The 23,223-nt window shown below is 57.2% G+C and overlaps 1 protein-coding gene across 3 annotated transcripts in view; it reads left to right on the forward strand.

Moving 5' to 3' along the window:
- Window positions 1–8,608: 8,608 nt before the first annotated feature.
- Window positions 8,609–23,223, forward strand: part of EPHB1 (EPH receptor B1) — a 79,881-nt gene continuing 65,266 nt past the window's right edge. For 2 of the 3 annotated variants that reach the window (XM_062582786.1, XM_062582788.1), the window contains exon 1: window positions 13,749–13,844. In XM_062582786.1, coding sequence (XP_062438770.1) covers window positions 13,778–13,844 — 67 coding nt within the window. In that variant the 5' untranslated portion in view covers window positions 13,749–13,777. Of the gene's footprint in view, window positions 8,764–13,748; window positions 13,845–23,223 lie in introns of those variants that run through there. The other variant, XM_062582787.1, reaches the window with a different exon arrangement.

A 23,223-nucleotide genomic window follows, 5' to 3' on the forward strand; every position in this document is an offset into this window, starting at 1 on the left:
CCCTCGTGTGTTCCCGAGCCCCTTCCAAAGCACGGACAGCCCGTACGCCTCCGCGCCGGCCCGCAAATCCAGCGCTCGGCGGCTCCTCGGCACGTCCAGAAATAGCGCGGCTGGCTGCGCGGGGGGCCTTCCTGCCCCCGGCTCCGCAGCCGCCCCGCGGGCTGCGCTCGGCGCTGCGGCAAGCGCCGCTGCTCGCGGCTCCCCTGCCGCGCGGGCCAGCGGCCGGAGGCGCTGCGGGGCGCGCGCCGGGGAAGGGGCGGGCGAAGGGCGCCGCTCGCTCTCGTGCCGGGGCTGCCCGGGAGCGGTGTCGCGACCGCCCTCGCTCTTGAGGCTGCGTGGTTCGGAGGTGCGCGGTCCGGTCCTCGCTGCGAGTTAAAGGCGGCGAGAGCCGAGGCGAGGGAGCGACAGATGCACGCTCGGGCGCGCTGGGCTCGAGCAGCCGGCCTTTCCAAGCCACCTGGGCCTTGCCCGTCTCCAGCTCAGGTCTCCAAGATTTATGGCTGGAGTGACTTTCTAATCGCAGTTTTGCCATCTGCCCGTTGGCCTTTAGCACTCTCCTCCTCACCTGTCACCAAGGCCTGCTGCTTCTGCCCGTGCCACCCAGGGACAAGCACCCTTTCCTCTCCGTCGTCTGAACCCCTCTCCCGCCTTTGAGCCCCCTTTCGGCGACGTCCGTCTCCCTCGTCTCCCTGGCGGCCCGTCCCGAACCGCTCGTCGGCCCTGCCCCAGCCCTCCTCCGGCGTTGCCCTGCCCCAGGCCCAGCGCGTCTTCCTCCCCCCCCTTCCCCGGCTCGCTTCCCTGCTGCCGCCTCCCGCCCGGCGGCGCGCGCCGCGAGCGGCCTGCCCTTGCCTCGCCCCTCCGGCAGCCGCCTCTCTCCTCCGTGAGAGCCTCCCTTAACCTCGTTCGGCTCCGGGGAGGGGGCGGCTCGGCGGTAACCAGGAGCGAAACCCCGCGGGGGCTGCGGGCGAGCGAAGGCTTCGCCGCCGCGACGCGGGATGCCCTCCGCCGCGCTCGCCGCTGCCGCTCGCCGCCTCGGGGCCGCGCTTCTCCGGCTTTCCCGGCCGACGTGCCGTAACAGCGGCATACTCGCAACTGCCTCGCCTTCCTTTTCGCGATGCGGCTGATACCGCGGGCCCGGCTGCTCGCAGATCCCGGTCCTGGCGCCGCGATCCGCGCAGCTCGCGGCCGTCTGCGTCACGACGGCTCAGCTGCGCCCAGCCCAAGCGCGTTTTCAGTGAAATCGAGGAATTTGCAGGAAGTTTCTGCTTTCCAAAAAATAACGATCCTCGAGGGAACAGGTGACTGCTTTTGGAGGGCTTGATTTGTGTTTTATTTTTCCTTTCCCGCTTCTTTTCGCTGCAAAGAGATATCTTAAGAGAAACGGGAGGCTTCTGCCTGTCTTTTCGTCCTGGTGCCGTCAGCCCGGAGGCTTTGCTTGAGGCGGGCGCTGGTACCCCCCGCTGCCGCATCAGGGCCGGTTGCAGTCCCGCAGCGCCCGGAGAGTTTTGAAGCCGTGCAATTTCTCGTGCACAGGAAATCTGCTGTGGGCCTAAGCTAAGGTCAGGAGCAGCAGCGTCTGTCTGCGCACCGAGGTATTTCTGGAGTAAAAAATTTACGATTTGGGGAGGGAAAGGAGAAAGCCTTTTAGTAGCGTGTTGATTTTAAAACGATGGCAGCTCTGTTAATTTGCTGCAGGATTTAAGATGTTTGCCTAAGTCCCTGGCCAGGAAAAATGATTAGATGTATTTACCACATCGGTGTCATTCTGACAGGGGCGATCTGGGTGGGGAAGCGGCTATACAAATGTAGAGCAAGAATTAGGTTATTTAAATCCCATTGGGTAGAAAAGGAAATTACAGGCTTCATTCTTGAAGAAACTGTTTTAACTCTACTGCAGGTATTTTGCTATAAGCATGTTTTGATGACTCCTAGCAGTTCCAACAGGACACGTGGTGGGAAGCTGCTCTGCCTCTGCCACTCTGGATGGTTGTTGTGGGATTCAGCCTCAGTCCTGCTAGGGCCCCAGCAGTATCTGAGGGTGCACAGCACTTGGAGATTGTCCTCAGTTTTAACTGAGACTGTTGTAGGTATCTGCACCTGAAAAAAAGTGCTAGGGCTCCCCTTCTTCTCAGCGGAGAGCCACAGGGAAGCTTGCCAGGCATGATGTTTTGATGTACCCTAGCTGTCCATCCTGCAGGGAGGTGAATTACTGCCTTAGGGGGCTGAATCCTCTCCGCTCTCTGGAAAGGAAGCCTTGACACATGACTGCAATGGAGACAACACTGCTGACCTCTGAAGGTGGAAAAGGTGAGCCCCGACCCCTGTTCCTCCTGGCTTTAGGGTACCTTCAGTTTTGCTTCCAGCCCGAGCCGCTGTGGAAGCGCCCACCTTTCATGACCTGCTGTTGCGTGCGTGGCCTTGGAGAGCCAGGCCTTTTTAGGAGCTGGCTGAATTTGCACAGCTCAGCAGTCCCTGCTCTTGCTTGGAAGCTTGGGCCTGGATACTGAATCTTGCTTACGTTGTTTGGTACGTCACCAGTGGCAGGGTAAATACAACTGTACCGGGTCAGGCCAAAAGTGCATCTAGACTTGTGCCTTGCCACTCACAGTGACTGGTAGAGGATGCCTAAGGAAAGCAGGAGAAGAAAGCAAGAGGGCAATGCTTTTTCCATGACAAGCCCTCCTTGCTTAAGGCAACCTGTAATTTGGGAAATTTTATAGTCACCGTATTTACTGGCTTCTGATGGACTTTTCTGCCAGCAATCTGACTGATCGGTTTTGGAACTAAATTTCAGGTTGGGCCTTGATGACACTGGGGAGTAATGAATTCCACAGGCTGATAAATGGTATCTGAAGATCTCTGCCTGGCCCTGGTATTTGAGGCCTACTGGTTCTTGTGATTTGAGAAGTAATGTTGCCCTTTTGTCTACCTGTGCTGTCTGTGAATATGTGTACCTATAGGAGTAGTCACCGCTTTTCCAAGCTGGAGGGCCCCAGCCTGTTTTCTTCTCTCTGTGCGGGAGCTGTTGCATATTGCCGATCGTCCTCCTCTCTGCCTTGGTAAGTTTGACCAAAGCCCTTCTGAGATGAGGGACCAGGACTGGACATACTGTTCCACGTGCAGGCACAACTGGATTTTGACAGTGGCAAACTGATGATTTCTGTTTTGTTCTCTGTGCCCTTTCTATTAAAGTCCTGTCCTAGCATTATCGTTGCTTTGTTTGCCTGCCACTGAGCTGGTATTTTCATAGAACTATCCACAAAGACTCCCAAGATCTTTCTCCTGACTCAGAATAGCTAATTTAGAACCCATTCTTGTGGGCACGTGTGTATATATTTGGAGTTTGGTTTTTTCACATCCATTACTTTGCATTTATAGACATTGAATTTCAGCTGCCATTTTCTTTCTCAATTACAAGTTAACTTTGAAGCTCCAGGACTTGTTTGTGTTGTATAACACATTACAATTGCACTCTGATGAGTTTTAATGTACACTTCTGGCCTGCCTGTCCTTTCTTTCTTCTTCCGACGGAGCTGTAAGACACTGAATTTGCTCTCCTTCCAGCGGCTTCCAAGCCACAGATTGCTCAAACGCTCTGTTCGCTTTGCAGCTTCTGCTGTGTCAGCAGCTGCGCTTTATGATTTAAGACAGCAGCAGAACTTTCCATTAACTATAAACCCTTGTATTCAGTTTCCTGGTATCCACACAACCAGGAAGCGAACGGATGGCCGGGACAGTCCTGTGAGGAGAGGTCAGGACGTATTTAGATCGCAGCAAGACAATGCGGTTTGTTTGTGTGTGCAAAACTGACCCGAACGCTTCCAAACCCAGGAAGAAACACTGCGGTCCTTTGAATTTGCAATCCACCTGTCTCCTTCTCCAGCAGGGAAATAGCTGCTCCCCGGAGCAGAGAGCGTGTGCTTTCTGGGAGCAGGCAGTGCTAGCATCTTGCACGGGATTTCTGGTCGTGCCCTCAGCTGGGGTGGTGTGTTTGATGAGCGAGCATCTGGGGTGGGGACATATCGGCCAGGCTCAAGTCAGTCCGTGATGGTAGTGACTTGTGGCAACGTGGCCCTCGCCGTTCCCCGGGGGCGTGCGCCACTGGGCGGATGCCCGCGCGCTGGCTGCCAGCACAGAGAGGTCACCATGCATGAGTTAACCGAGGGCTGGTAAAATGCCCGGTGGAGTCAGTGGGGGCTTCCCGTGGATGCCGGAGGGGCCAACACGATCGGTGCCTCTTTTCTGGAGCTGGGTGGGAAGTGGAGCCGTAGTTTGGGGAGTACGAGTATCGTATCTCTGTGCTTGTGAGGACTGCAAATATTTGTGTAGGTTTCTGCTATGTTTTCACGGAAAAATGGTATTATCATGACTGTTGCTGCTCTTTTTTTCTTTGAAGAATAAGCTCTCAGCACCCAAAGGTTCAACAAACGTTTTGATAAGGTTTTTGAAAATGAGAAAAGCCAATGTTCCTGCCCTAGGGCAAAGAAGTGTATGAGTGGCCTTGTTTCCTCATTCCTTCCATCCTCAGCTATTTTGAGTTGCTTTAGAAAGCTGTTTCTGCTTTCTTTGTGCAGTGGCAGCTGGATGTTGCTCTCTGCAGCAAGACTAGCCCAAGGCAGGGCTGCTTCTGTCCCGAGCACACAGGGTAAGTTGTTGCTACAGGGAGGGAGGGAGCCTGTTGGCAGGACATTTGCCACGAAAGGCTGCCAGTGCTTGAGAGCTATGCTGTCTTGTCTGTCAGAGCACAGATCTGTTGACCTTCAGCATGCTGCTTGGCTTACTTTTCATTGCTGGCCTTTCTAGATGGGGAGAACGATTCTGGCCGGGCTCAGCATAGTCATTAAAGCATTAATCCTTTTATAATCTCCAAATAACTCATCCTTTGAAGGCAGTGCAGGGGACTGAGGCAAGTGTGACAGACCCCCTCCCTGTGACCTCGCTTGGAGGCCAGTGAGCTCTCCTGGCTGCCACTGGTCCCTGGAAGAGGTTGCGTCCTCTCCAAACCACCCTGAGACAAGCTCTCAGAATGGCTCCTTCAGCTTTTCCAGGGACAGTCTTTGTTAGTCTTAGGATACCCTGCAGTAGGTTTGGGGAGCTTTTGCTAAGGTGTCCCAGTAACCTGAATTATGTATTAGCCATGCTCTTGGGCAACGTGCTTTATTGTTAACTACTTACCATACAATTGTCCTCAGACAAGCTAGGTGATACACAATGCAAAATATATCTGAGATGGGTAATACAGTTACAAACGTTTTTAGAGACATAGGTGAATAGATGAAGGGGAAAAAACTAGCTGTATCTACTTACAGTAGTAATAAACATGAAAGCAGACCGGCTTTCTTGACACACTCCTCAGAAACTCTAGTTTTTTGCCCACTGTCTTGTATTGTGCCAGTCTGGTGGAGATTTTACAGCTATTCTCTGATTTTTTAGAGTCCTCTAGATTACCTAGGCAGGTTTAAGCTTTTCCCTTAATGCCTGTTCTGTTTCTTTTTCTTTTTTTCTTTCTTTCTTTTTTTTTTTTTTTTTTTTTTTTAAGGAGACAACCTTGCCCCTTCTAATCAATATAAGCAACATGTCACTTCCTGGGGGCTGCAGAAGGTACTTTGTTGACCAAGTGCCATCTTTTGTATTTTATCAACTCTTTTTTTTTTTGTTGATCCTGTTGACGTAGGAGTTATCTCCTCTGCCCTATCTTCCTAAAGCGTGAGTCAACTGGAGGCCCAACCTGGTTGCATAGAGACCACTGTTCAGCAGAGTCGCCTTGGAGTTTCAGTGAGTACCTCTCTGAACCACATCTACTGAAATGTGAGCTCAGGTGCCTCTGAGATAAGAATTTGGTGCTTATCAGAACTTAAGGAGGAGTTATGATGCCAGTAGGAGATGGATAAACAAATTCAGGGGAAACTGGGCCTGGTTTTGGTACATATTATTCATTGGACCAGAGGTGCTGCGTGTATTCCCAGGACCTGGTGTGACACAAAAGAGGCCTGTTACGTCCCTCAGTACACATGAAGCTGGCTGGAAGGAACAGTGTGTCCAAGAGGGATCAGGACTATTTCCTCCACATGTAAACGCATGGGTTCTTGCCAAGAACTGGGAGGTAAGTCCTGCTAGGAGCTGCTCCATCCTCACACAGTGCTGTGGGCACTGGTGCAGCTTGCAGAGCGGGGACAAACACACAGCTTTGCTCTACCGAGTTGGCGCTACTAGCAGTCTCCTTTATCACCTTGGCAGCCCTCCTTCAGGGCAACACCTTCTCCTAGACTAGTGGTGCGTTGCTCCATTCCCACCAGCAATGCCAACCACAGACATGTAGCACTGCCGTTTTCCCCTGCCACACTGCTGCCTTCCTGTGGAAGATAGCTGAGGCGCTTCCTGAAGACACGGGCAGTTTGCTGTAGCGCACAATACCTGCCAAATACAGGCTGCCTGCCCCTTTCTGCATTCAGTGCCGTTCATCCTGGCCTTGGGAGATGTCCAAAACATCAAATCATTTCTGCTCCTGCCAAACCTTTGCTCTTTCCCAGGTATGTTGCTACCACCTTGAAATACCCCATTCCCTAGGTTGGAGCCACCAGACGCGGTGGTGCATTGCTTCCCCAGCAGCCTGGTAGTCTGTGCATCAGGAGTAATCAGACACCTTTTTGGTTCACATTCCCATTCTAAACAACCTGGGAAAGATCAACCTTACAACCACTCCAGAATGAACACTGTGAACCATCTGATTCCAGCCAAAGCATGTCTGGAATGAACATCCTTGGGTTGCCATGGAGATGCCCAATGGGTATCTAACTTTTCAGAGACCTGGCAGGATGCCGGGGCATCCTAAGCAGCAGTGCTTTAGGCATGCTGAAATGTATCTCCTTTGCTCCAGGAGACAGGAGCCCAAAACGTAGCCAGGAAAGGCTTCTTTTGAGATGGAATGGTCTCACCTGTGGAGCTGGGCTGTCTCTCTTCTCCAGTTGCTGCTACCGCCTCCACGTGAGCTGTTGAAAATATGAGCAAAGGTTATTAGACTCGGTCCTGGAGCAGCTGACCCAAAATCACATTATGCTCTCCTTCCTGCTGTATGAGCTTGCGTGCCTTCAGGAAGCTGAGTGCTGAATGGCATAACGCTGCAGGGCTGGCAAGACGCACAGCGCTTTATTCCGAAAAGGAGAAAGTTGTTCTGATAAGGAAATGAAGAAAAGGGGGTTGAGCACAGTCAATGCCAGCGTATCGGACTAAGTATTGGAGGCAGACCCAAAGGGTTAAAGCAACCCAGAAAGTCTAAGAGAGTCCCTCAAGATAGCTCCTGAGCAGACTCAGGTAATGAATTTTCACTTCTGTACTTTCATTATCGTTGTTCTTAGCTGGAGATTTACCATTTGTCCCCCTTAGCTCTGCGGCACATTACTCGTGTCATTGAGACAGTTGCAAGGACAGTGCTTTTGTTCGGCTTTTCCGTCGGAAACGTGATGGGCTCAATTCCTGAGGGCTCCCGCTAAGCCTGAGCTCCAAGGAGGGAGAATTGTGCATGGGTTGTTACCCCAGCAATGTTCTCCTGCTTTGCCTGCTCGCTCCTGCTGTCTCCTTTAGATTGCCTGAAGAAGTCCCAGATTTACCATAGCTCTGAAATAGCTGTTGTCCTCAGCAAAGCCCATAATTTGGCTTTTTCAAAGATGAACTGATGACTAGCAGCCACTCTCATTTCCCTGCTAATCCAGCCAAACATATATATATCACATTTAAAGGCAAGAGAATGCGTGCCCAGATTAGCACTGCCAAAGTCGGTGTGAAGGAGCATCGTGCACTTCATTGCGAGCAAGATTAGTCTTTCATTTCAGAAGCAGATCTTGTTATGTCATGTAAAATACTTTTCTGTGGGGTAAAGAGAAGAATAAATATAAAAGCGCACTACAGCGCCATAGGAGAACACGAGCGGCAGTGCTTGGCTGCGTCGCAGCACTGTTCCCGAATCCGATACTCTTTCGTAGTTCATGCTATTTCTTATTTCCCTAGAAATTACGGAGAAATTCTGGTACACTTCACTTGGAGTTTAGGTACGCCCTTGTGTTAGATCGAGGAAAGCAATATTAGTATTCCCAAGAATCCCATAAAGTCAAAAACCGGCAGGGGCAAGGCGGTTTCCTCCATTAAAGTCCTTCCCCGGAGCACTACAACTGGGGTTTTCAGTGCTGATCCTAGGGCTGACTGACTTTGGTCACTGAATTTCCCTTCGTCTTCCTTTGCACAGCTCCAGCACAAGCTGTAGGATATCGTGACCGTCAGTTCACAGCAAGAGACGTTTTACTCAGCGTGAGTCATCTATTAATGGAAGTGTTTTGTCATTGAAAGATGTCCCATAGCGTCCCCGTACGGGACAAGGCATTGCTCAGAAGTGTTATGATTTTTTTTTTCTTCCCACAGGTCTCAAGTGACCAAGCTGCCCACACAGAAGTGAGAAGTTCTCTGCAAAATATGCATTTCACTTCCTTCACCCTGTTGGTTTCAACGTGGCTCTCATTTCTGAGCATTATATTCTTTCTTTCCCCGAGATCTGCTGGGCCGAGGGCTCTCCTCGCTCTCTGAACCGGGTTGCGGCCAGGCGTCGGGCGACTCAAGCGAGGGACGAGCCCGCTCCGGTGGCACTGACGGCCGCTGCACGGCCGAGGTGATGAGCAGCGGGCCCCGTTCGGCTGCGGAAAAACGCGGTACTGATGAGGGCAGCGGAAGAAGGAGGTGAAGGAGAGAGAGAGAAACCAACGGTGCGACGCAGAGGTAGGGACGTCGAGGAACGGGGTCGCCTGAAGCGAGCTGACCCCGGGTGGATGGGTTTCTCCCAGGCGTGGGTGACCACGGACGGAAGGGGCGGCCTCGGGAGAGAGGGCTTAGCGGAGCGAGCCAGGCTCTGGTGCCGAGGCCCTGGGGCCGCCGGCCCGCTGCCCGCGCTCCCCTCCGCCCCGGCTGCCGGCCTTTCCCGGTCCACGGCCAAATGTCAGCGGATTCAGATCGCTCGCGGCAAGCTCAGGCTTTGCGAGTTGGCAGGGCAGCGCTTTGCTCTTTCCACCGGCGCTGGGTCAGATGACAGGGCGTGCTAGCGAGCCCCCCGGAGTATTATTATCATTATTTATTTGTATCGCGGCAGCGCCTAGGAACGTCCCCGCCGGCCCGCCCCGGGCACCGGGAGCCTTTCGCGCCCCCGCGGCACGCGTCGCCGGCCCTTCCGTGCGCGGTAAATAACGCCTGCCGTTGCAATAACGCTGCCTCCTCCGTCGCAGCCTGGAGGGCAGCGTGCAGCGCTGCTAGTGCCTGTGCTTATCCTGGCTGATGCGGCGGAGGGGGGAAGTCAAAGCGATGACGGTTTGCTTAAAGCGCAGGGGGAGGGAAGCGTTTCCCCGGGTTTCGCTCCATTCGAGCGGCCGCTTCAATTAAGCGGCTCCCGTTACAGCGTTTTCCAACTGTACAGGGATGAGCCAAGGACACATGAACGTAACGCGAGCCTGGAGGATTCCCCGCGTGCCAGGAAGTTGGAGCTGCCGCTGCCCGCCCTTGCGGAGGGGGGAGACGGGCACGCGAACGGCCCCGCCGCTGCCGAGCCCCGGGGACGCGGCGAAGCCCGCCTGCCCGCCCGGGGCACCCAGGAGGCCGGGCAGGAATCGCATGGGGCGAGGAGCCCGGGGGCTGCCGGCGCTCCGGCGCTGGGGAAGCTGCCGGCGGCCGTGCCGGGCTGGCGGCCTCTCCAAAGAGCGTGCGTGCCGCGGCGCGCCGGGCAGCTGGCCGTAACGGGATCCGAGGGGCTTCGCGGGGGAGCCGACTCCGTCCTCGCGGCTCCGCGTCGTGTGTATTTGGAGGGGTCCCGGGTGGCTGTAGCCTCCTGCTCGAGTCGGGCGAGCTGCTGCAAACACCTTGGTTGGAAATGCGCCTTTTAGCTAAAAAACACACCTCGGCAAAGCAGGAAAAAAAAGGGGGAAAGGCTTTTGTTCAGCGCCGTACGTTAGCTGTCACGTAGCTGAATCCACATTTTGATTTCAGCCCCCCAAATTAATGCAGTCTGATGCAAGGTTTTCTTTGAAACCCATTTTGATTTTTCAAGAAAATGATGTATCAAAGGCAGAAGCTTGGCAAAAAGATTGATTCTCATTTCACTCCCTTGCTTTTAACTCGTGAAGCACATCCGGGCCGTTCCTAGCTCAGTGGAAAGAGATTTTCCTTGTAAAAAGACTTGGATAAACTTCAGGAACCTGCTTAACGCCCATTTTGGTCAGACTGAGCTTCGAGTAAAGATTAATTTCATCTGAGCTTTAAAACTGAGCGCTCCGACAGCGATGGTTGCGGTCCGCGCTCGCGCCCCCGCCCTGGACTAGGGCCGAGGAGCCCTCGCGCAGCGCGGCGCAGGGCAGCGCGCGCCGGCCGGCGAAGCGTCTCCGGCGGAGAGCCGCCTCCTGCTCTCCCAGCCTTTAACGCCCGGGCGCAGCAGGGAGGCCTGCCCGTGCGGTGGAAGTCCCTTACCTCCACGAACGCTGAATTAATTTCCACGCTTTTAAGGAAATTAAGCCGTGCAGGCGTACGCCGCCAGCGAGCAAATTGCACGGTGCTGATGTCACCAATTAATGCTTCGGGAAATAACAGCGTAGCTCAGATGCTGACTGTTTCTTCGTCTAAATTAATTTGTCGCTGTGCAGTAAAACAAGACTGTGATTCTCCCCAGAAGTTTTTAAATTAATGCAGCGGCGTCCTGGGACTGATGGTTGCACCGGCGAGCTCAAGGCCCGCCAGCAGCGCCGCGTGCACGTGCTTTCCAAAGGACAGGTCAGTTTACCCGGTGGCACCACCGCACAGCAACTTCTCCTCCGGCTTCCTGCAAATGCCCCGGAAACCGAATCACGCGGCCGGAGGAGCGCTGAGAAGAGCGGCAACCAAACTCCTCTCGCTCGCGCCAGGACAGGCGGGCAGGGGGCAACGCGGGTGCAAGGGGGCCAGCGCGCAGGCAGCGGGGCCTAAAGCTGGTGGCAGAGCTTTAAACACCGCGGGATCTCAGCGGGAGAGGACACGTGTCAGCGGGGGTCTTCCCCGCGGGCTCTCAGCGCCTTGGCCGCCGGGCAGGAGCATCGCGCGGAGCGCCGAGGCCGGGTCTGGCGATCCGCCCTCGCCGGCGACGAGGGATGCGTTTGATAACGTGGAGAAGCTGGGAGTTATTGCAAAGTCAGCTCGGTCGCCAACTGGATTAATTCAGCGCTGCTGGTTGGAAAAATTAATAAAGTGCAGAGCTGCGTGAATCCAGGTGCTTTTTGCAAAGCCAGGAAGTAGGAGCGTTACCCGTTGCGGGCAGCGCTGGAGGTGTGTTCTCAATCGCTCCACAAATACACAAAGCGCGGGCGTCCCAAGCTGCGGCCCCGAGTGTGATCTCCAGAAAATAAAGCCGGATGAGCTGAACCCTGACTCCGTCACGGCGATAAGCATGCTGGAAGCCTGCTGCATGCGTTGCTGGAGAGGAATTTCCTAGGTCGTGGCGGAGTCATCCCGGGTGGTGGCTTGGCCCCGCTCGTCCCCTGTGAGCGCCAGCCCCAGGGTCGCCACCGCAGCGCAGGCTTGTGGATCTAGGGCTGGCTCGCGGGGGCCACCAGCCTCTGCGGGGCGGCTTCCAGCAGGTACCTGTCGGGGCTGCTCTCAGAAACGCTAACGATAAGGATTTTGGGGGGAGGGAGAGGACTCCCCAGCCAGATGCTTTGGAGATCTGTGCTGTTAGAGCCGGGCAAGCTTAATGGCAGTTTTGAAGCAGAAATCAGAAATGCATTCAGCAAACTTGACTGGAGTTTGGCCATTTAGCTGTGCCAGCAGAAATATTTTTGCCTTTTTTTTTTTTGTTGAAAGCATTTTGCGTGTGTTTAGGCAAGGAGTAGCATCACGTGTCTTTGGAAAACGTGGAATTTTCACCCGGGGAGAGGAGGGTGCGGAAAATTGAAACATTTCACATGCAAAGGGAAATATCGACTGACAAGAACGCACTTAGGCGGGCTGGAGGGCGCCTGGGCTCTTCGTGGGAAGAACTCGCGGCGAGCCTCCGCTCGTGGCCCGGGTTCCTCCTGGCTGCTGGCAGGGAGGTTTTGCTTACGCTGGGCATTACGGGGAAGAGGAGCAGGACCCGTATTTAGCCGTGCTCGTTTGCTTTTCCCTTTAATCCGCACCAGAGACGCGTGCAGGGCTAGCGCTGGGATTTCTTGCTGCAGAAAAGCCCCCCTGCTCAAAGCCGAACGCCTGCTCAAGCCTCAATTCCTCTCGATGGGACTTCAGCGGGCGCTGAAGTGCTTTGCTGATTTGGGGCCCTGAGTCGTCGCGCGAGTGGCTGATTGCTCAAGTGCGTTTTCTGGGGGGGGTGTCAGATCCCCCCTAACACATTTACCGAGTTTTTTGCTTTTTGGATGCGTATTTCTTTTTGCGTTGCCGAACGGAGGGCTGCCTCAGCCCTTGCAAGCGTTCGGGGCTGCTGGCGGTGCATGAGGCCTCGCCGCGCGCGGCGGCCTTTCCTCCCGGCGCTGCCGCTTGCTGACCTCCAGAGGCTGCGGGGAGAACGCGCCTGACGGACGGACGGACGGACGGACGCGGGCCCGCTGCGCTCGGCCACCCACCTCTGCAACCACCGCGCTGCTCCGCTACGGCAGCGACAGCGCAGCACACCCGCGCTCGGTTTTCAGAATTACCCTGGGAAAAAGTGTCATGTTTTCGTGAAGGATCAGAGCAGCCTTGGCTTTTTTCTTTTTTTGCCCCAAACCAGATATTTCTATTGCTTTCTTTCGGTAACCGAACCCTGGCATCGGTACCTGGAAGCAATTTGCTTTCCCCGTTGGCTTTTTAAAATGCAAACGCAGGTGAGCGTGGAAAGCTTTCTCTGCAACCTGGCCCTTGGAGCAGAAAGCTGCGGCTCAAGGTGCCGCCTGGAAATGCGGCGCGGCGCCGGGGAGGAAAGGGGGGAAGCGCCGAGGAGAAGGGAGGCAGGACAACTGGCACGCGCGGCTCTTTGCCGCTCGGATCTCCCGACGAGTAACGAGATTTTCCTCTTTTTTTATTTTTTTTTGGCTCGGCGCGCCGTGCACCTGCCCCCCCCCGAGCTGTCCCTCAGCCGTGCTGCAGCCGATGAACGCCCTGGCGTCGCTTCGGGCGCGGCCGGGTCGCGGGCGGCGTCGCCGCCGCCGTTTGCTTCCCGGGGCTCAGACGGGCGATTCCGTAGTTTGGGGGGAAGCTGGTGGTGTTCTCCCGGCCCGGGGGGCCGCAGCGCGCTTTCAGCCCGCCCGGTTCCGCTCCCTTCCTGCGGCTCGGGCGCGCCGGCCCGGCCACCGCCCGGGCCCCGCGCTCTCCCCGTCCCGCCGCAGCCCGGGCGCCGCGCGGGGCCGCCCCGTCGGGCGGCGGCGGCGGCGGCCGCTGGGGGGCGCCGTGGCGCCGCGCACGGCGGCGCGGGGGCGGGGCGGGGGCGGGGCCGCGGCGGCGCGGGCGGGGCGGGGCCGGGCGCGGCGCGGCGCGCGGATTGGCGGCGGCGGCGGCGCGGGGGCGGCGCGCGGCGGCGGGGGCCGCGGGCGGCGTGGCCGCGCGCCCCACTCGCGGCGGCGATGTGACCCGGGCGGCGCGGCGCGGCCCCGTCCCCGCGCGTGGCCCCGTCCCGCGGCGCGGCTCCCTCCCGCGGCCGCCCGGCGCACCCCCATGCCCGCGCACGGCCGCCCGCCGGCAGCGGCTGACGCCTGCGGAGCGGCGCGCGGGGCCCGGGCGGGCCGAGGCGGCGGCGGCGGCGGAGGCGGCGGCGATGGCTGCGCACCCGGTGCTGCTGCTGCTGCTGCTGTGCCTGGCCGCCGCCGCGGCCGCGCTGGAAGGTAACGCGGGGCGAGCTCCGGCGTGGGCGAAGAACGCGGGGAAAGGGGCGGGGAGGGGGCGCCCGCGCCGCCGCCCCAGCTCCCGCACGGCCGGAGCGCGGCCGCGTCCCGCCGCGTCGCCGGGCGGGAGGCGCCGCCGCGGGCAGCCCTTTGCGCGCCGCGGGGCTCGGGAGCCCGCGCTGCGGCGGAGCGGGCTGCGGAGCGCCCGGGCTTCGCGGGAAGCGGGGCCTGCTCGGGGGGCAGCGGCCGCGGCGTCGCGGGAGGCTCGCCGGGCGCGCTCCCGCCCCGCTCCGGGCCGCGTTCCCGCCTCGTCCCGTCCCGTCCCGTCCCGTCCCCGGGGGCGCGGGGCTGGGAACGCGGCGCCTTAGCGGCCGCCGTGGCCGCGTCGAGCTTAACGCGGGAGCCCGGGACTCGCGCGGCGGCGGCGGGGCGCTGCGGCGCTGCGCCCGCGGCGGTGCTAACGGTCTAACGGCGCCGCGAGCCCGGGTAGGTGCGCGCGGGGGGGGGGGGGGGGGGGGGCGTTTCCCCAAACGTCCCTGCGAGCGGGCAACCGTCCTTCGCGCTCGGCAGCCGCTCGAGCCGTCGCGCGCGGCCCGCGTGCTGGCCGGGCGGCGCGGCGGGTGGCGAGGCCGGCGCGCGTGGGGCCGCGGCGCGCGTGGGGCCGCGGCGCGCGTGGGGCCGCGGCGCGCGTGGGGCCGCGGCGGCCGGCGCGTTCGCCCACTCCGCTCGGTGGAGCGGCGCGCCGGGCGGAGAAGGTCGCCGATACGCGCGAATCCGGGGGGTTTGTCCGAACTTCTGAATTATTAAAGCGCGGCGGGCGGAGATTGAGCCCCCCGCTCGGCGTTCGTCGTCGGCGCGTGGCCGCGGAGAGACGGGCCGAAAGGCGCCGGGGCGTCGGGCGGAGGAGCGGGACGCCGGAGCGGCGAAACGAGGAAGGAGAAAAAAGTGTCTCTCGATCTATCGATCTATTAAAAAAAAAAAAAAAAAGAACCCCCAACCCTGCACCCACCAACCCCAGCCATAAACAAGTGTCGTCCTCCCCTTGAATAATTGAAGAACCTTTCTGTTGAATATTTAATTACCATAATATTTGGTTAGCGGGGATCGTCGGTCTCCTTTTGTGCAGTCGAGAATTGCTGCAAGAGAGCAACCTGTTAAAACGTTTTGTCTGTGATCATTGATTTTTTTTTCTCTTTTTTTCTCCCCCCCCCCCCAATCAGTTATTCAGTCAAAACCGGTTAATTAGCTCAGCCCCATTAAGACTCCTTGGCATTTAAACTTGATTGTTTCTAAATAATTACAGTTTTGCCTGCGAAACCTGCAACCCAGGGCGACCCAATTGCCGTTAAAGCACACACGCTTTCGCCCGCCTTTTTCGCCGGTTGCTGGGAACGGGGATGAGGCCGCCGAACGTCTCGGCCCCCCGCCCCGACGGCGGCTCCCGCCTCGGGGCGGCGGGCGCCCGGCCGGCGGGCGAAGCCTCCGAGATGCCTGCAGGCAGGAAGAGACCCACGGCTGCGGGGCTGGGGGGAAAGGATGACGAAAGGGAGCGGGCCTGATCGAAGTTTTATGGAGTTTTTTTCCTTTTTTTTCCCCTTTTCCCCTTATTTTTTTGCGCAGTCGGGTGTGGGCGACGGGCCTTTGATGGCTGGAGGCCTCCGCTCGCTCGAGACGCTGAGCCGCGGGCTCTGACCGTCCTCGCTGCGGGCCCGTTGGTACGAGGATAACTGCCTCGTGCTGAGAAGCCGCGAAAGCAGCGCGGAGGAGCTGAACGGGCGCGAGTCACCTCTCTGCCCTGGAAAACCAGGAGCCCGGCGGAAAAGTCCTAAAGGAAGCGGCGTGCTAAGGAGCCGGGTGCGCGGTTGTCTGCCCCCGGGGCCCCCCTCGGAGCCGGAGGGGCTCAGGCAGTGGCGAGGGCAGGGCTTTAACTCTGCGAACGTTGGGGGCGATGGGCGCAGCGGGGGACGTGACGGGAGCGCGGCGCGCGGGCGGCGCGGGGAGGGGATGTTTGCAAAGCGCTCCGCGAGGCCTCAGCTGTGCTTTTGACTTGAAGCGAGCGCGGCTGAAATGCGTAAGATTCAGCTCTCGAAGCTTGCAGGGAGAGCTCGGTGCGTGGCCGGAACGGGCCAAAAATCGGGGGAAGCAGCTCCGCGCCACGTCGGAGCTCCGCGTGCTCGTAGCCCCTTGCGCCGTCCTCGGAGCCCGCCCCGGCGCCTGCTGGGCTGCGCGGCCGGGTTGCGAGCCCGCTGCCGGCTCCGGGAAGCCTCTCGCGGGCTTAACCTGCTGGTCGTGGGACCTTGCCCCGAGGGCTTCCCGGTGGGAACGTACCCCGGAGGCGTGGGCCGACGCGGTGCGAAGCCGCCGCGCAGGGCTGGCCTGCGACGTGGCCGCTTGTGCGTGTCACACCGGGAACCCCAAAGCGATAGTTTTGGAGGCAGTTTGCTGCCCGGCGTGCTGTTAATTTATTTATTCCTAATTTTGAAATGTTTAGGCGAAACCGTGATGTCTTTGAGGCACGTTAAGTGTTCCTAATAGGTTGCCTTCAAAGCTCCCTTACGTCTGGAATGAATCAAAGCGCAAATGTTTATAATGCAAAACCTGTGCGGGCCAGGAACAGCATTTGATTAAGGGAGAAGAGTCAGAAAACAACAATAATAAAGCGTGTTTTATGTGGCTGGAGAGAAACTTCGAAACTAGGTGAAGTTTTACAGCATCCAAAATTGATGCCAGTTGTAAATTTGAATTCCCAGACCGGTCCTCAGGTCTTGCTCTTTATTACCTGAAATAACGTTTTCCACTTTTAATAGTTCACTTCAGCAGAGTGAACAGAGCTTTAGCTTTCTAAATGATTTGCTGTTACTGTTTTATAAGCAAACCTTCACCTGTGCTGCTTCCTTCATTCCTTCCACTGAGCAACCCAGAGGCTCTTGATAATTAGCAAATTGCTGTTTGCTTTGCTGGGGTGGGGGGACCTTGCAAACGCTCACGTACCTTTCCTCGGTCTTGATTATTTTGGTGTTTTCTGGCTGAAATGACCTTACTGCCCGGTAAGTTTTGTCCGCGTCTCCTCCGCCCCGGCCGCGTCCCGCCTCGCGAATGCCACGCGCGGCGGCCGGGTGGCCGGTGGTGCCCCCGGCCTTAGGCGTGCGCGCGCGAGGAGATTATTCCTCTTTAGCAAAAACGCATTTGCTTAGGTAAGGCGTTCTAGCTAATCGCCGGATTAGCCCTCGGAAAAATGGGAGAGCAATTAAGGAAGTTATTTATTTATTTATTTGTTTTAAACCAGCTTCCCACCCGTGGATCAAGCTGGGATTAGCGTACGTGGGTGTGTAAATATTTAATTTCCAATGACTCTTCCCACCCTTCCTCCCCCCCCCCCCCCCCCATTGGAAAAATAGCAGCGTTAAGAAGTGGCCACGAGGCAGCAGTTCTGCTGGGGCACTGTTCCCGCTACCCACAGTCTAACCCCACTGAAGGATGACCTCCCAAGGAAGATAAAATTGGACTTTTGCCTGTGTAACGTACAAAGAAGGCTTAAAGGCAGTCTTTCAGAGTAAGTTTTGTTCTGTTTGCGTTGGAAGTTCGCGCCGACGGGGGCTGGTGTCCTCCTGCGGCGCGTCCTCCTGCGGTGCACCTGGGAGACCTTACCAGTAGAGTAAAGCGTTGGATTCGGCCAAAACTTCTGCCTCTTCCAACGTGCTCTTACAAGCCAAAATAAAGCGAAACCCACCCGGTTCTGGATAGTTTCCATTCGTGGAGGTTTCTTTATATCCTCTGAGCAGTTCAGGCTTTTTGTAACTAGGCACTTCAGCATTTGGATTCAAAACGATGTTTTGTTTTGTAAACTTCTTTCAGTGTTTGCTAAAATATTTGGGGAAAGCTGGGAAGACGGGTGAAAAGAAGCTGAAATCAAAGCACGGTGTTTAGCTTGACCCCAAAATGATCTGAATGGAGTGATCCTGTGAAATTGCAGGTTAAAAAAAAAGGAAAAAAAAAAAAAAAAGGAAAAACCCAAACCTCAATTAAAAACAATTATTCAAGACAACTTGCCTAGCAGTCTGCATCCTCCGAGTCATGCAGCTATTCCTACAGCCGGCAAATCCCCTAGCAAAGCCAGGGAGGATCAGAATTTGCATTCCTGCTCTATTTGGGTAAAATGATTAAAAAAAATAAAAAAGAAAAGTCGAGCTGTGCTGATGCACCGCAGAAGCCTGCAAAGCGCGGGGGCTGCGTTTCTGCGGACCGCTCGTAGCGAAGGTCTGCGGCTTTGGAGAAAACCTGCACAGCCCTGGTGTTTTCTGGCCGTGGGCTTGGGAGCCCGGTGCCACGGTGAGGGACTGGGAACCGTCGCCGAGCTGCTGCGCGGCTCGGGGCTCTGTCCCGGACCCCTGGGGACCCCCAGTAACGATTTACAAGCCCAGTAGGTACCGGGGCCGTTAGTTCCGGGTCACCAGTATTTAAAATAGCGCGGACACTTGTTTCACCATCTGGCCGGGGTTATTTATTACACGCGTTAACCCAGGACGGTCGTTTGGATGCTCGAGTGTTTCTGCAAAAATTTCATTTGTAGTGTTCGGCCCCGATTGGTGACTTTAGTGTTTGTGTTTCCTTGCCTGGGTTCTGGAAAGTCTTCAGAAGTTATTTAAGAGGGAAGGCGCTGGAGCACTTGTAGATCTGGATTTCTGTTGTTATTATTGTAATATATTATTGTAATTAAGAATATATTTTTAGCAGCTGAGATTCAAGCCGTTCTGGGTATTTATACAGCAAGATGTGTTGGATGAAGAATAGGCCAAGACGGTCACGTGCTTGGGGCCAACATGAAACAAAAGAATCCATTTATTATCCAGGCAGGAAATTTGTTCTTCTGGATGTTGTAGCTGCAGACATAATGATTTCATTTCCTTTGGTTCACCCAGATTAATAGCTTGTGCTCTTTTGTTTGTGTGCTTGTGTTATTCCTGAGCTGTGGTTTCCCCCCCTCTGTGCCTGTGTGTGCGAACACGTGTGCAAAGGCTTTAGCGGGGGTGTTTGCGCTCCTATTTTAAGGGATAGTGTTTCCCCATCGTTCTCCAGGAGCCTGTCCGGACTGCGTCCAGCTTGCCTCCCGGCGCTGAGGGGCGAGGGAGGGCGTTGAGACGGGTCAATAAATCTGCATTAGTTGTCCTCGGGGCCGCGGGGAGACGTGAGGAAGAGGAGAGCCCGTCTGGCGCAGGGAAGAGCCCGACTGCGGTGCTGAGCGCGGCGCGTCCTGGCGTGCACCGTTTCCCGACGCTCTTCTCTGCACGCAGGGCCCCGTCACCCCTCGGGGAGCTGGAGCTGGCTGCAGGTTTCCCCAGGACGCGTGGACCTCAGCGGGGTGGCTGCCTGGACCTGTGCTGCAGTGGAGGTGGCAGAGGGACCAGGACCAGAGCAGGGGCACTGGGGAAGATGGTCTCTCTTCTTCCAGTCTCGGAGTCCTGAGTCCTCCCTGAACCTGGGAGGACTGGGGTAGGCCTTAGGAGGCTGGAGGAGCCCAGAGCTCTCCTGCCCTCAGGGCGTTGTTGCGTGGAGCACAGAAGCTTCCTTAAAATCCAAGGCTCCTCCTGATGCCAGGAGGCCCCATCAGTGTAGCAGCCTCTACGTTCTCAGATCTAAGTGGTTCATGACTGGCACTGAGCTGACACCAGCACTAACTCAGCCTCGGGGATGGCAGTGACCTTTACTTTTAAAGCTCGCAGGGATCCTCCATTCTTCCATGTTAGAAAGTTGTGGGATTTTGGGGGTGAATGGTGACAGCTCGTTTGGTTTCCCTGTCGCCTGGCAAGTGGTGGTAACCTAACCACAGTCGTGCTGGATCTGAAGTGCTGCTTCTGCTGAACTTTACGGAAAACTCCCTTCACTGTCAGTGAGAGCAGACTTTCATCTGTAGTTAGCTTATCCTGTTTCTTCTTTCTGCATTTGCTTGCGTGCCAGGTGCACTCAGGTGTGTGCAGGAGAAGCCTTGTGGGGTCTCGAATCCTCCTGTTTTACCTGTGGCTTGGTGACTGTGATGGTCAGCCTTAGCCCCCGGGTGTGAGCGTGGGTCCTTCTCATGGCAGGCTTGGTTTGGTGGATGGGTTTGTACGCTCAGCTTTGCTCAGCTGCCTTCTCCAGTCTGGGTCACCTGTGAGAGTGGGAAGGACTGGTGACATTTGGACTCGAGGGTCCTTGAGGTTCCTTCTCGGAGCAGGAACCCGTGGGGCGCTTCCGGCCTGGACCTTGTTACGGCGTGGTGATCAACTCGCGTCTTGTCCGCTAGATTGCACAGAGTTTCGTGCCGGTCACCCCCGTCCCCTCGCGCGCCCGCCGGCCATCTGGAAGGCGATGATACTTGCGCTTTATGCACCGTAAGAGTAACAGACTTGCTTTTGATGCGGACGCTCCAAGATTAGCAGTGAGTTGAATTGTTCCCCATCTCGCTTTTAAGCGTATGGCTTTTGATAGCGATTGGCCGGGCAAGCAACGCGGAGGCATCGTTATCCCTGGCACAGCTGCCACCGCGTTTGGGCACCGAGCTTTTAATTTACTGCCTGAAGCATAATCGCGGTATTCTGTTTCAGATTAGTCTGGAGTAACCTAATGGATTTTAAAACGCATTTCTGTAATGAAGGGTTGAATCCAGTGTGGTAGGACCCAGAGCTGGAAAGGGTTTGGTAACCCACCTTGCTCCGCTTGTGCCCCCACGCAGCTGGTCCTCCTTTCGTCTCGTGGGCGCTTCCGTGCGGTCTGCCTCAGATACGGGGAGAAGCAAGGGTTTCAGCCACCCCTCTTGGAGGGGGAGTCCTCGTGGCGAGAGATCTCGTTGAGAGAGGGCTGACTTTGCTGTCGAGGTGCGTCTTCCATGCCGTGGCGTTTTTGGCGGGGGCTTGGCCGCTCCTCTTCCCGCGCTGCTGCTCCCCGCCGTTGTGCCGAGTGCTGCTTGCTCGGTGTTTTTGTCTTTTGGGCGCTTGTGTGCAATGGTCCCGTCCTTCTGCCAGCTTGCCCGTGTCTCCAGGCGGGTTCCTGATGCCTGCTTTGTTCTCCTGTGAGCTCCTGACCGGACCTTTGAGGTACTGATGGGTGCGGAGGGCTGAACGCGTTACCCCACGGTCCGAGCGTTGCCCGGAGAGAGGGGCTGTGAGCTACCGTGCCCTCTGCGGATCCCGCGGGGAGCTGCCGTCGCTTTTCCCCCTACCTACCTGCTCTCCGTCGTTCCCCGGTCTCTCCGGTGTTGCCAGGTGACAGCATTTGCAGGGATGTGACAGCTCCATTGTGCAGACGACGACGAACAGTAGCGAGACCCGGAGCGCCGTGCGCGCTCTGAGTGATTTATTCCAGTAAAGAAACAGCCATCAGGGAGGATGGGTCAGTGCCATCAGGAGAAGACGTGGCACGGAGATGAGCTTGCAGGGAAGTTCATCGTTGGCCGACGCCGCTTTGAAGAGGGGCTAGCGTCGCGCCGGTCGGCGGGTTTCGCCCCTGGCGATACACGGCCGAGACGCGGGGGCCCGAGGGGCTGGTCGCTGGGCTCATCTTGTTGCTTTGTCTCTTTAGGAAGAAAGCTGGAGGGGGATCAGCGAGCCGGGACTCGGCGAAAGGCGCTGGCCGGCGTGCCGAGCGCCCGCCCGGAGCAAAACCGGGGGCAGGATGGGGCGGTAACGCGAACGTCTGTGCTGGGAACCTCGGCGTGGAATTGAAGTGGGCTCCCTCGCAGGGCTGGGGCCGCTCCAGCGTCGCGGGGAGGCTCTCCTAGGCGCATAGGCGCGCTCAGGAGACGCTGTCATGCACCTTCCTTGGCCCTGCAGAGTTGACACAGTATATTGCATAAACGGGCGTGCAGAAATCTTGGCAAACCCGTTTTGTTATTTACTCAGTCGAGCAGCTGTCATATAAATACATCTTTAAGGCTGCTTGCATCGGTGGTGAAACTTTGGGGAAGGGATGTGGAGTAGTTACAGCCCGTAGGCATCGGCTCGTACGAGCACATCTTAAAAAGGGGGAGATGGGGGCATCCTCGATGACTGGGGCCGCCGCGACCCGTGCAGGGCTCTACCGGAGCGGGGCCACGCAGCACCCCGGGTGCGCCGGCCCTGCGGGTGGCTCTGCTCGCTCCCAGCTCCTTGAGGGAGCTAAGGACAAGGTTTTGAATCAAATACCGTGTTGGGTGGTGTTTTCCCCCCCTTCCCTCCTTGCATCCCTCTTTCAATCTCAAGCTGATTTTAACTCGGCGCGGAGATGGAATCAGAGCTGAGCGCTGGACCCGGGCGGCGCCGGCCTGCCGCGCTGGTTTGCTGCTGCGCCGGCGAGGCTCGGGCCGTGCCGCGCGTTGCCCCTTGCCCGGCACCACCTGAGCAGCTTCGCCGGCGCAGCAGGGAGCGGGAAGCTGCCTTCGGTCCCGCTTTGGTTTCGCAAGCCGTTGCGACGAACTCGGGGAGCCGCCGGGTTTGGCGCTCCGGGAAGGCGTTTCCTCCTCTGGCCTCGGCTGCTGCTTCGTTTAAAGAGAAATAAATAAATGAATAAAGAGCTGCCTGGCCAGGGTGCAAACGCCCGGCGCGTCCCGGAGGAGCTCCCCGGCGGGCACCGCTGGCCCAAATTTATTTCTCCTTGCTCGCTCGGAGCTGCCGCCGGGGCCGGGCGGCGGGGGAAGCTCGCCGCCGGTGCCGCGCTCTTACGGTTTGCTTTCGTTGCAGCTCAGATGTTCCCACCGCCCCCCTCCCCCCCGCTTTTCCCCGGCGGTTCCCGTGCTCCGGCAGCGGGTGCTGAGCTCATCTCCTCCCGCTGCAACCAGCGCGTCGCCGCCTGTTTCCGCTCTTATTTTCCTGGATTCCCCTTTGGCTCTCCCAAGACTGAATATGCAGGAACAGAGTATTGTCAGGACACGGTCCCAGACCGGTGGGGGGTTTTTTTGGTTTTAGCTTTTGTTTTTTTCCCTCCTTGTTCAGTGCTTCATTTACACATGAAAATAATTGGCTGGTTTTTCTGAAGGCTTTAGTATGTCAGGTACTTTTTGGAGGCTGCCTTAAAAAATACAGAACCAAGCTGGCAGCAGTGTCGATGCCATGCGGAGACAAGATGGGGAGGGCAGCCCTGGGGTGGGTGCTGCGCCCCTTTAATTTTGGATAGGGGGGAAAAAATAGGAGACCTAAGCTAATGTGGGGGCCCTCTGCGCTGGGACTGTAGGGAATGTCACGAATGGGCTGTGCCTGGTACAAGACTTGGTATTTTCAAGCTTCTGTTCTTTTATGGTTGTGGGAGGAACCCGTTTGCGGTGCCTCTCCTTTACAGGACATGCCAGGTAGGACTCAGGGAAGTGGAGGCATTGGGGAAGGGTTGAGGGAGCAGCAGAAGGAGCCCCTGGGATTATCCCGTGTTGTTTTCC

This window comes from Rhea pennata, chromosome 9 (genome assembly GCF_028389875.1).
Source record: "Rhea pennata isolate bPtePen1 chromosome 9, bPtePen1.pri, whole genome shotgun sequence".
Taxonomy (NCBI): Eukaryota; Metazoa; Chordata; class Aves; order Rheiformes; family Rheidae; genus Rhea; species Rhea pennata.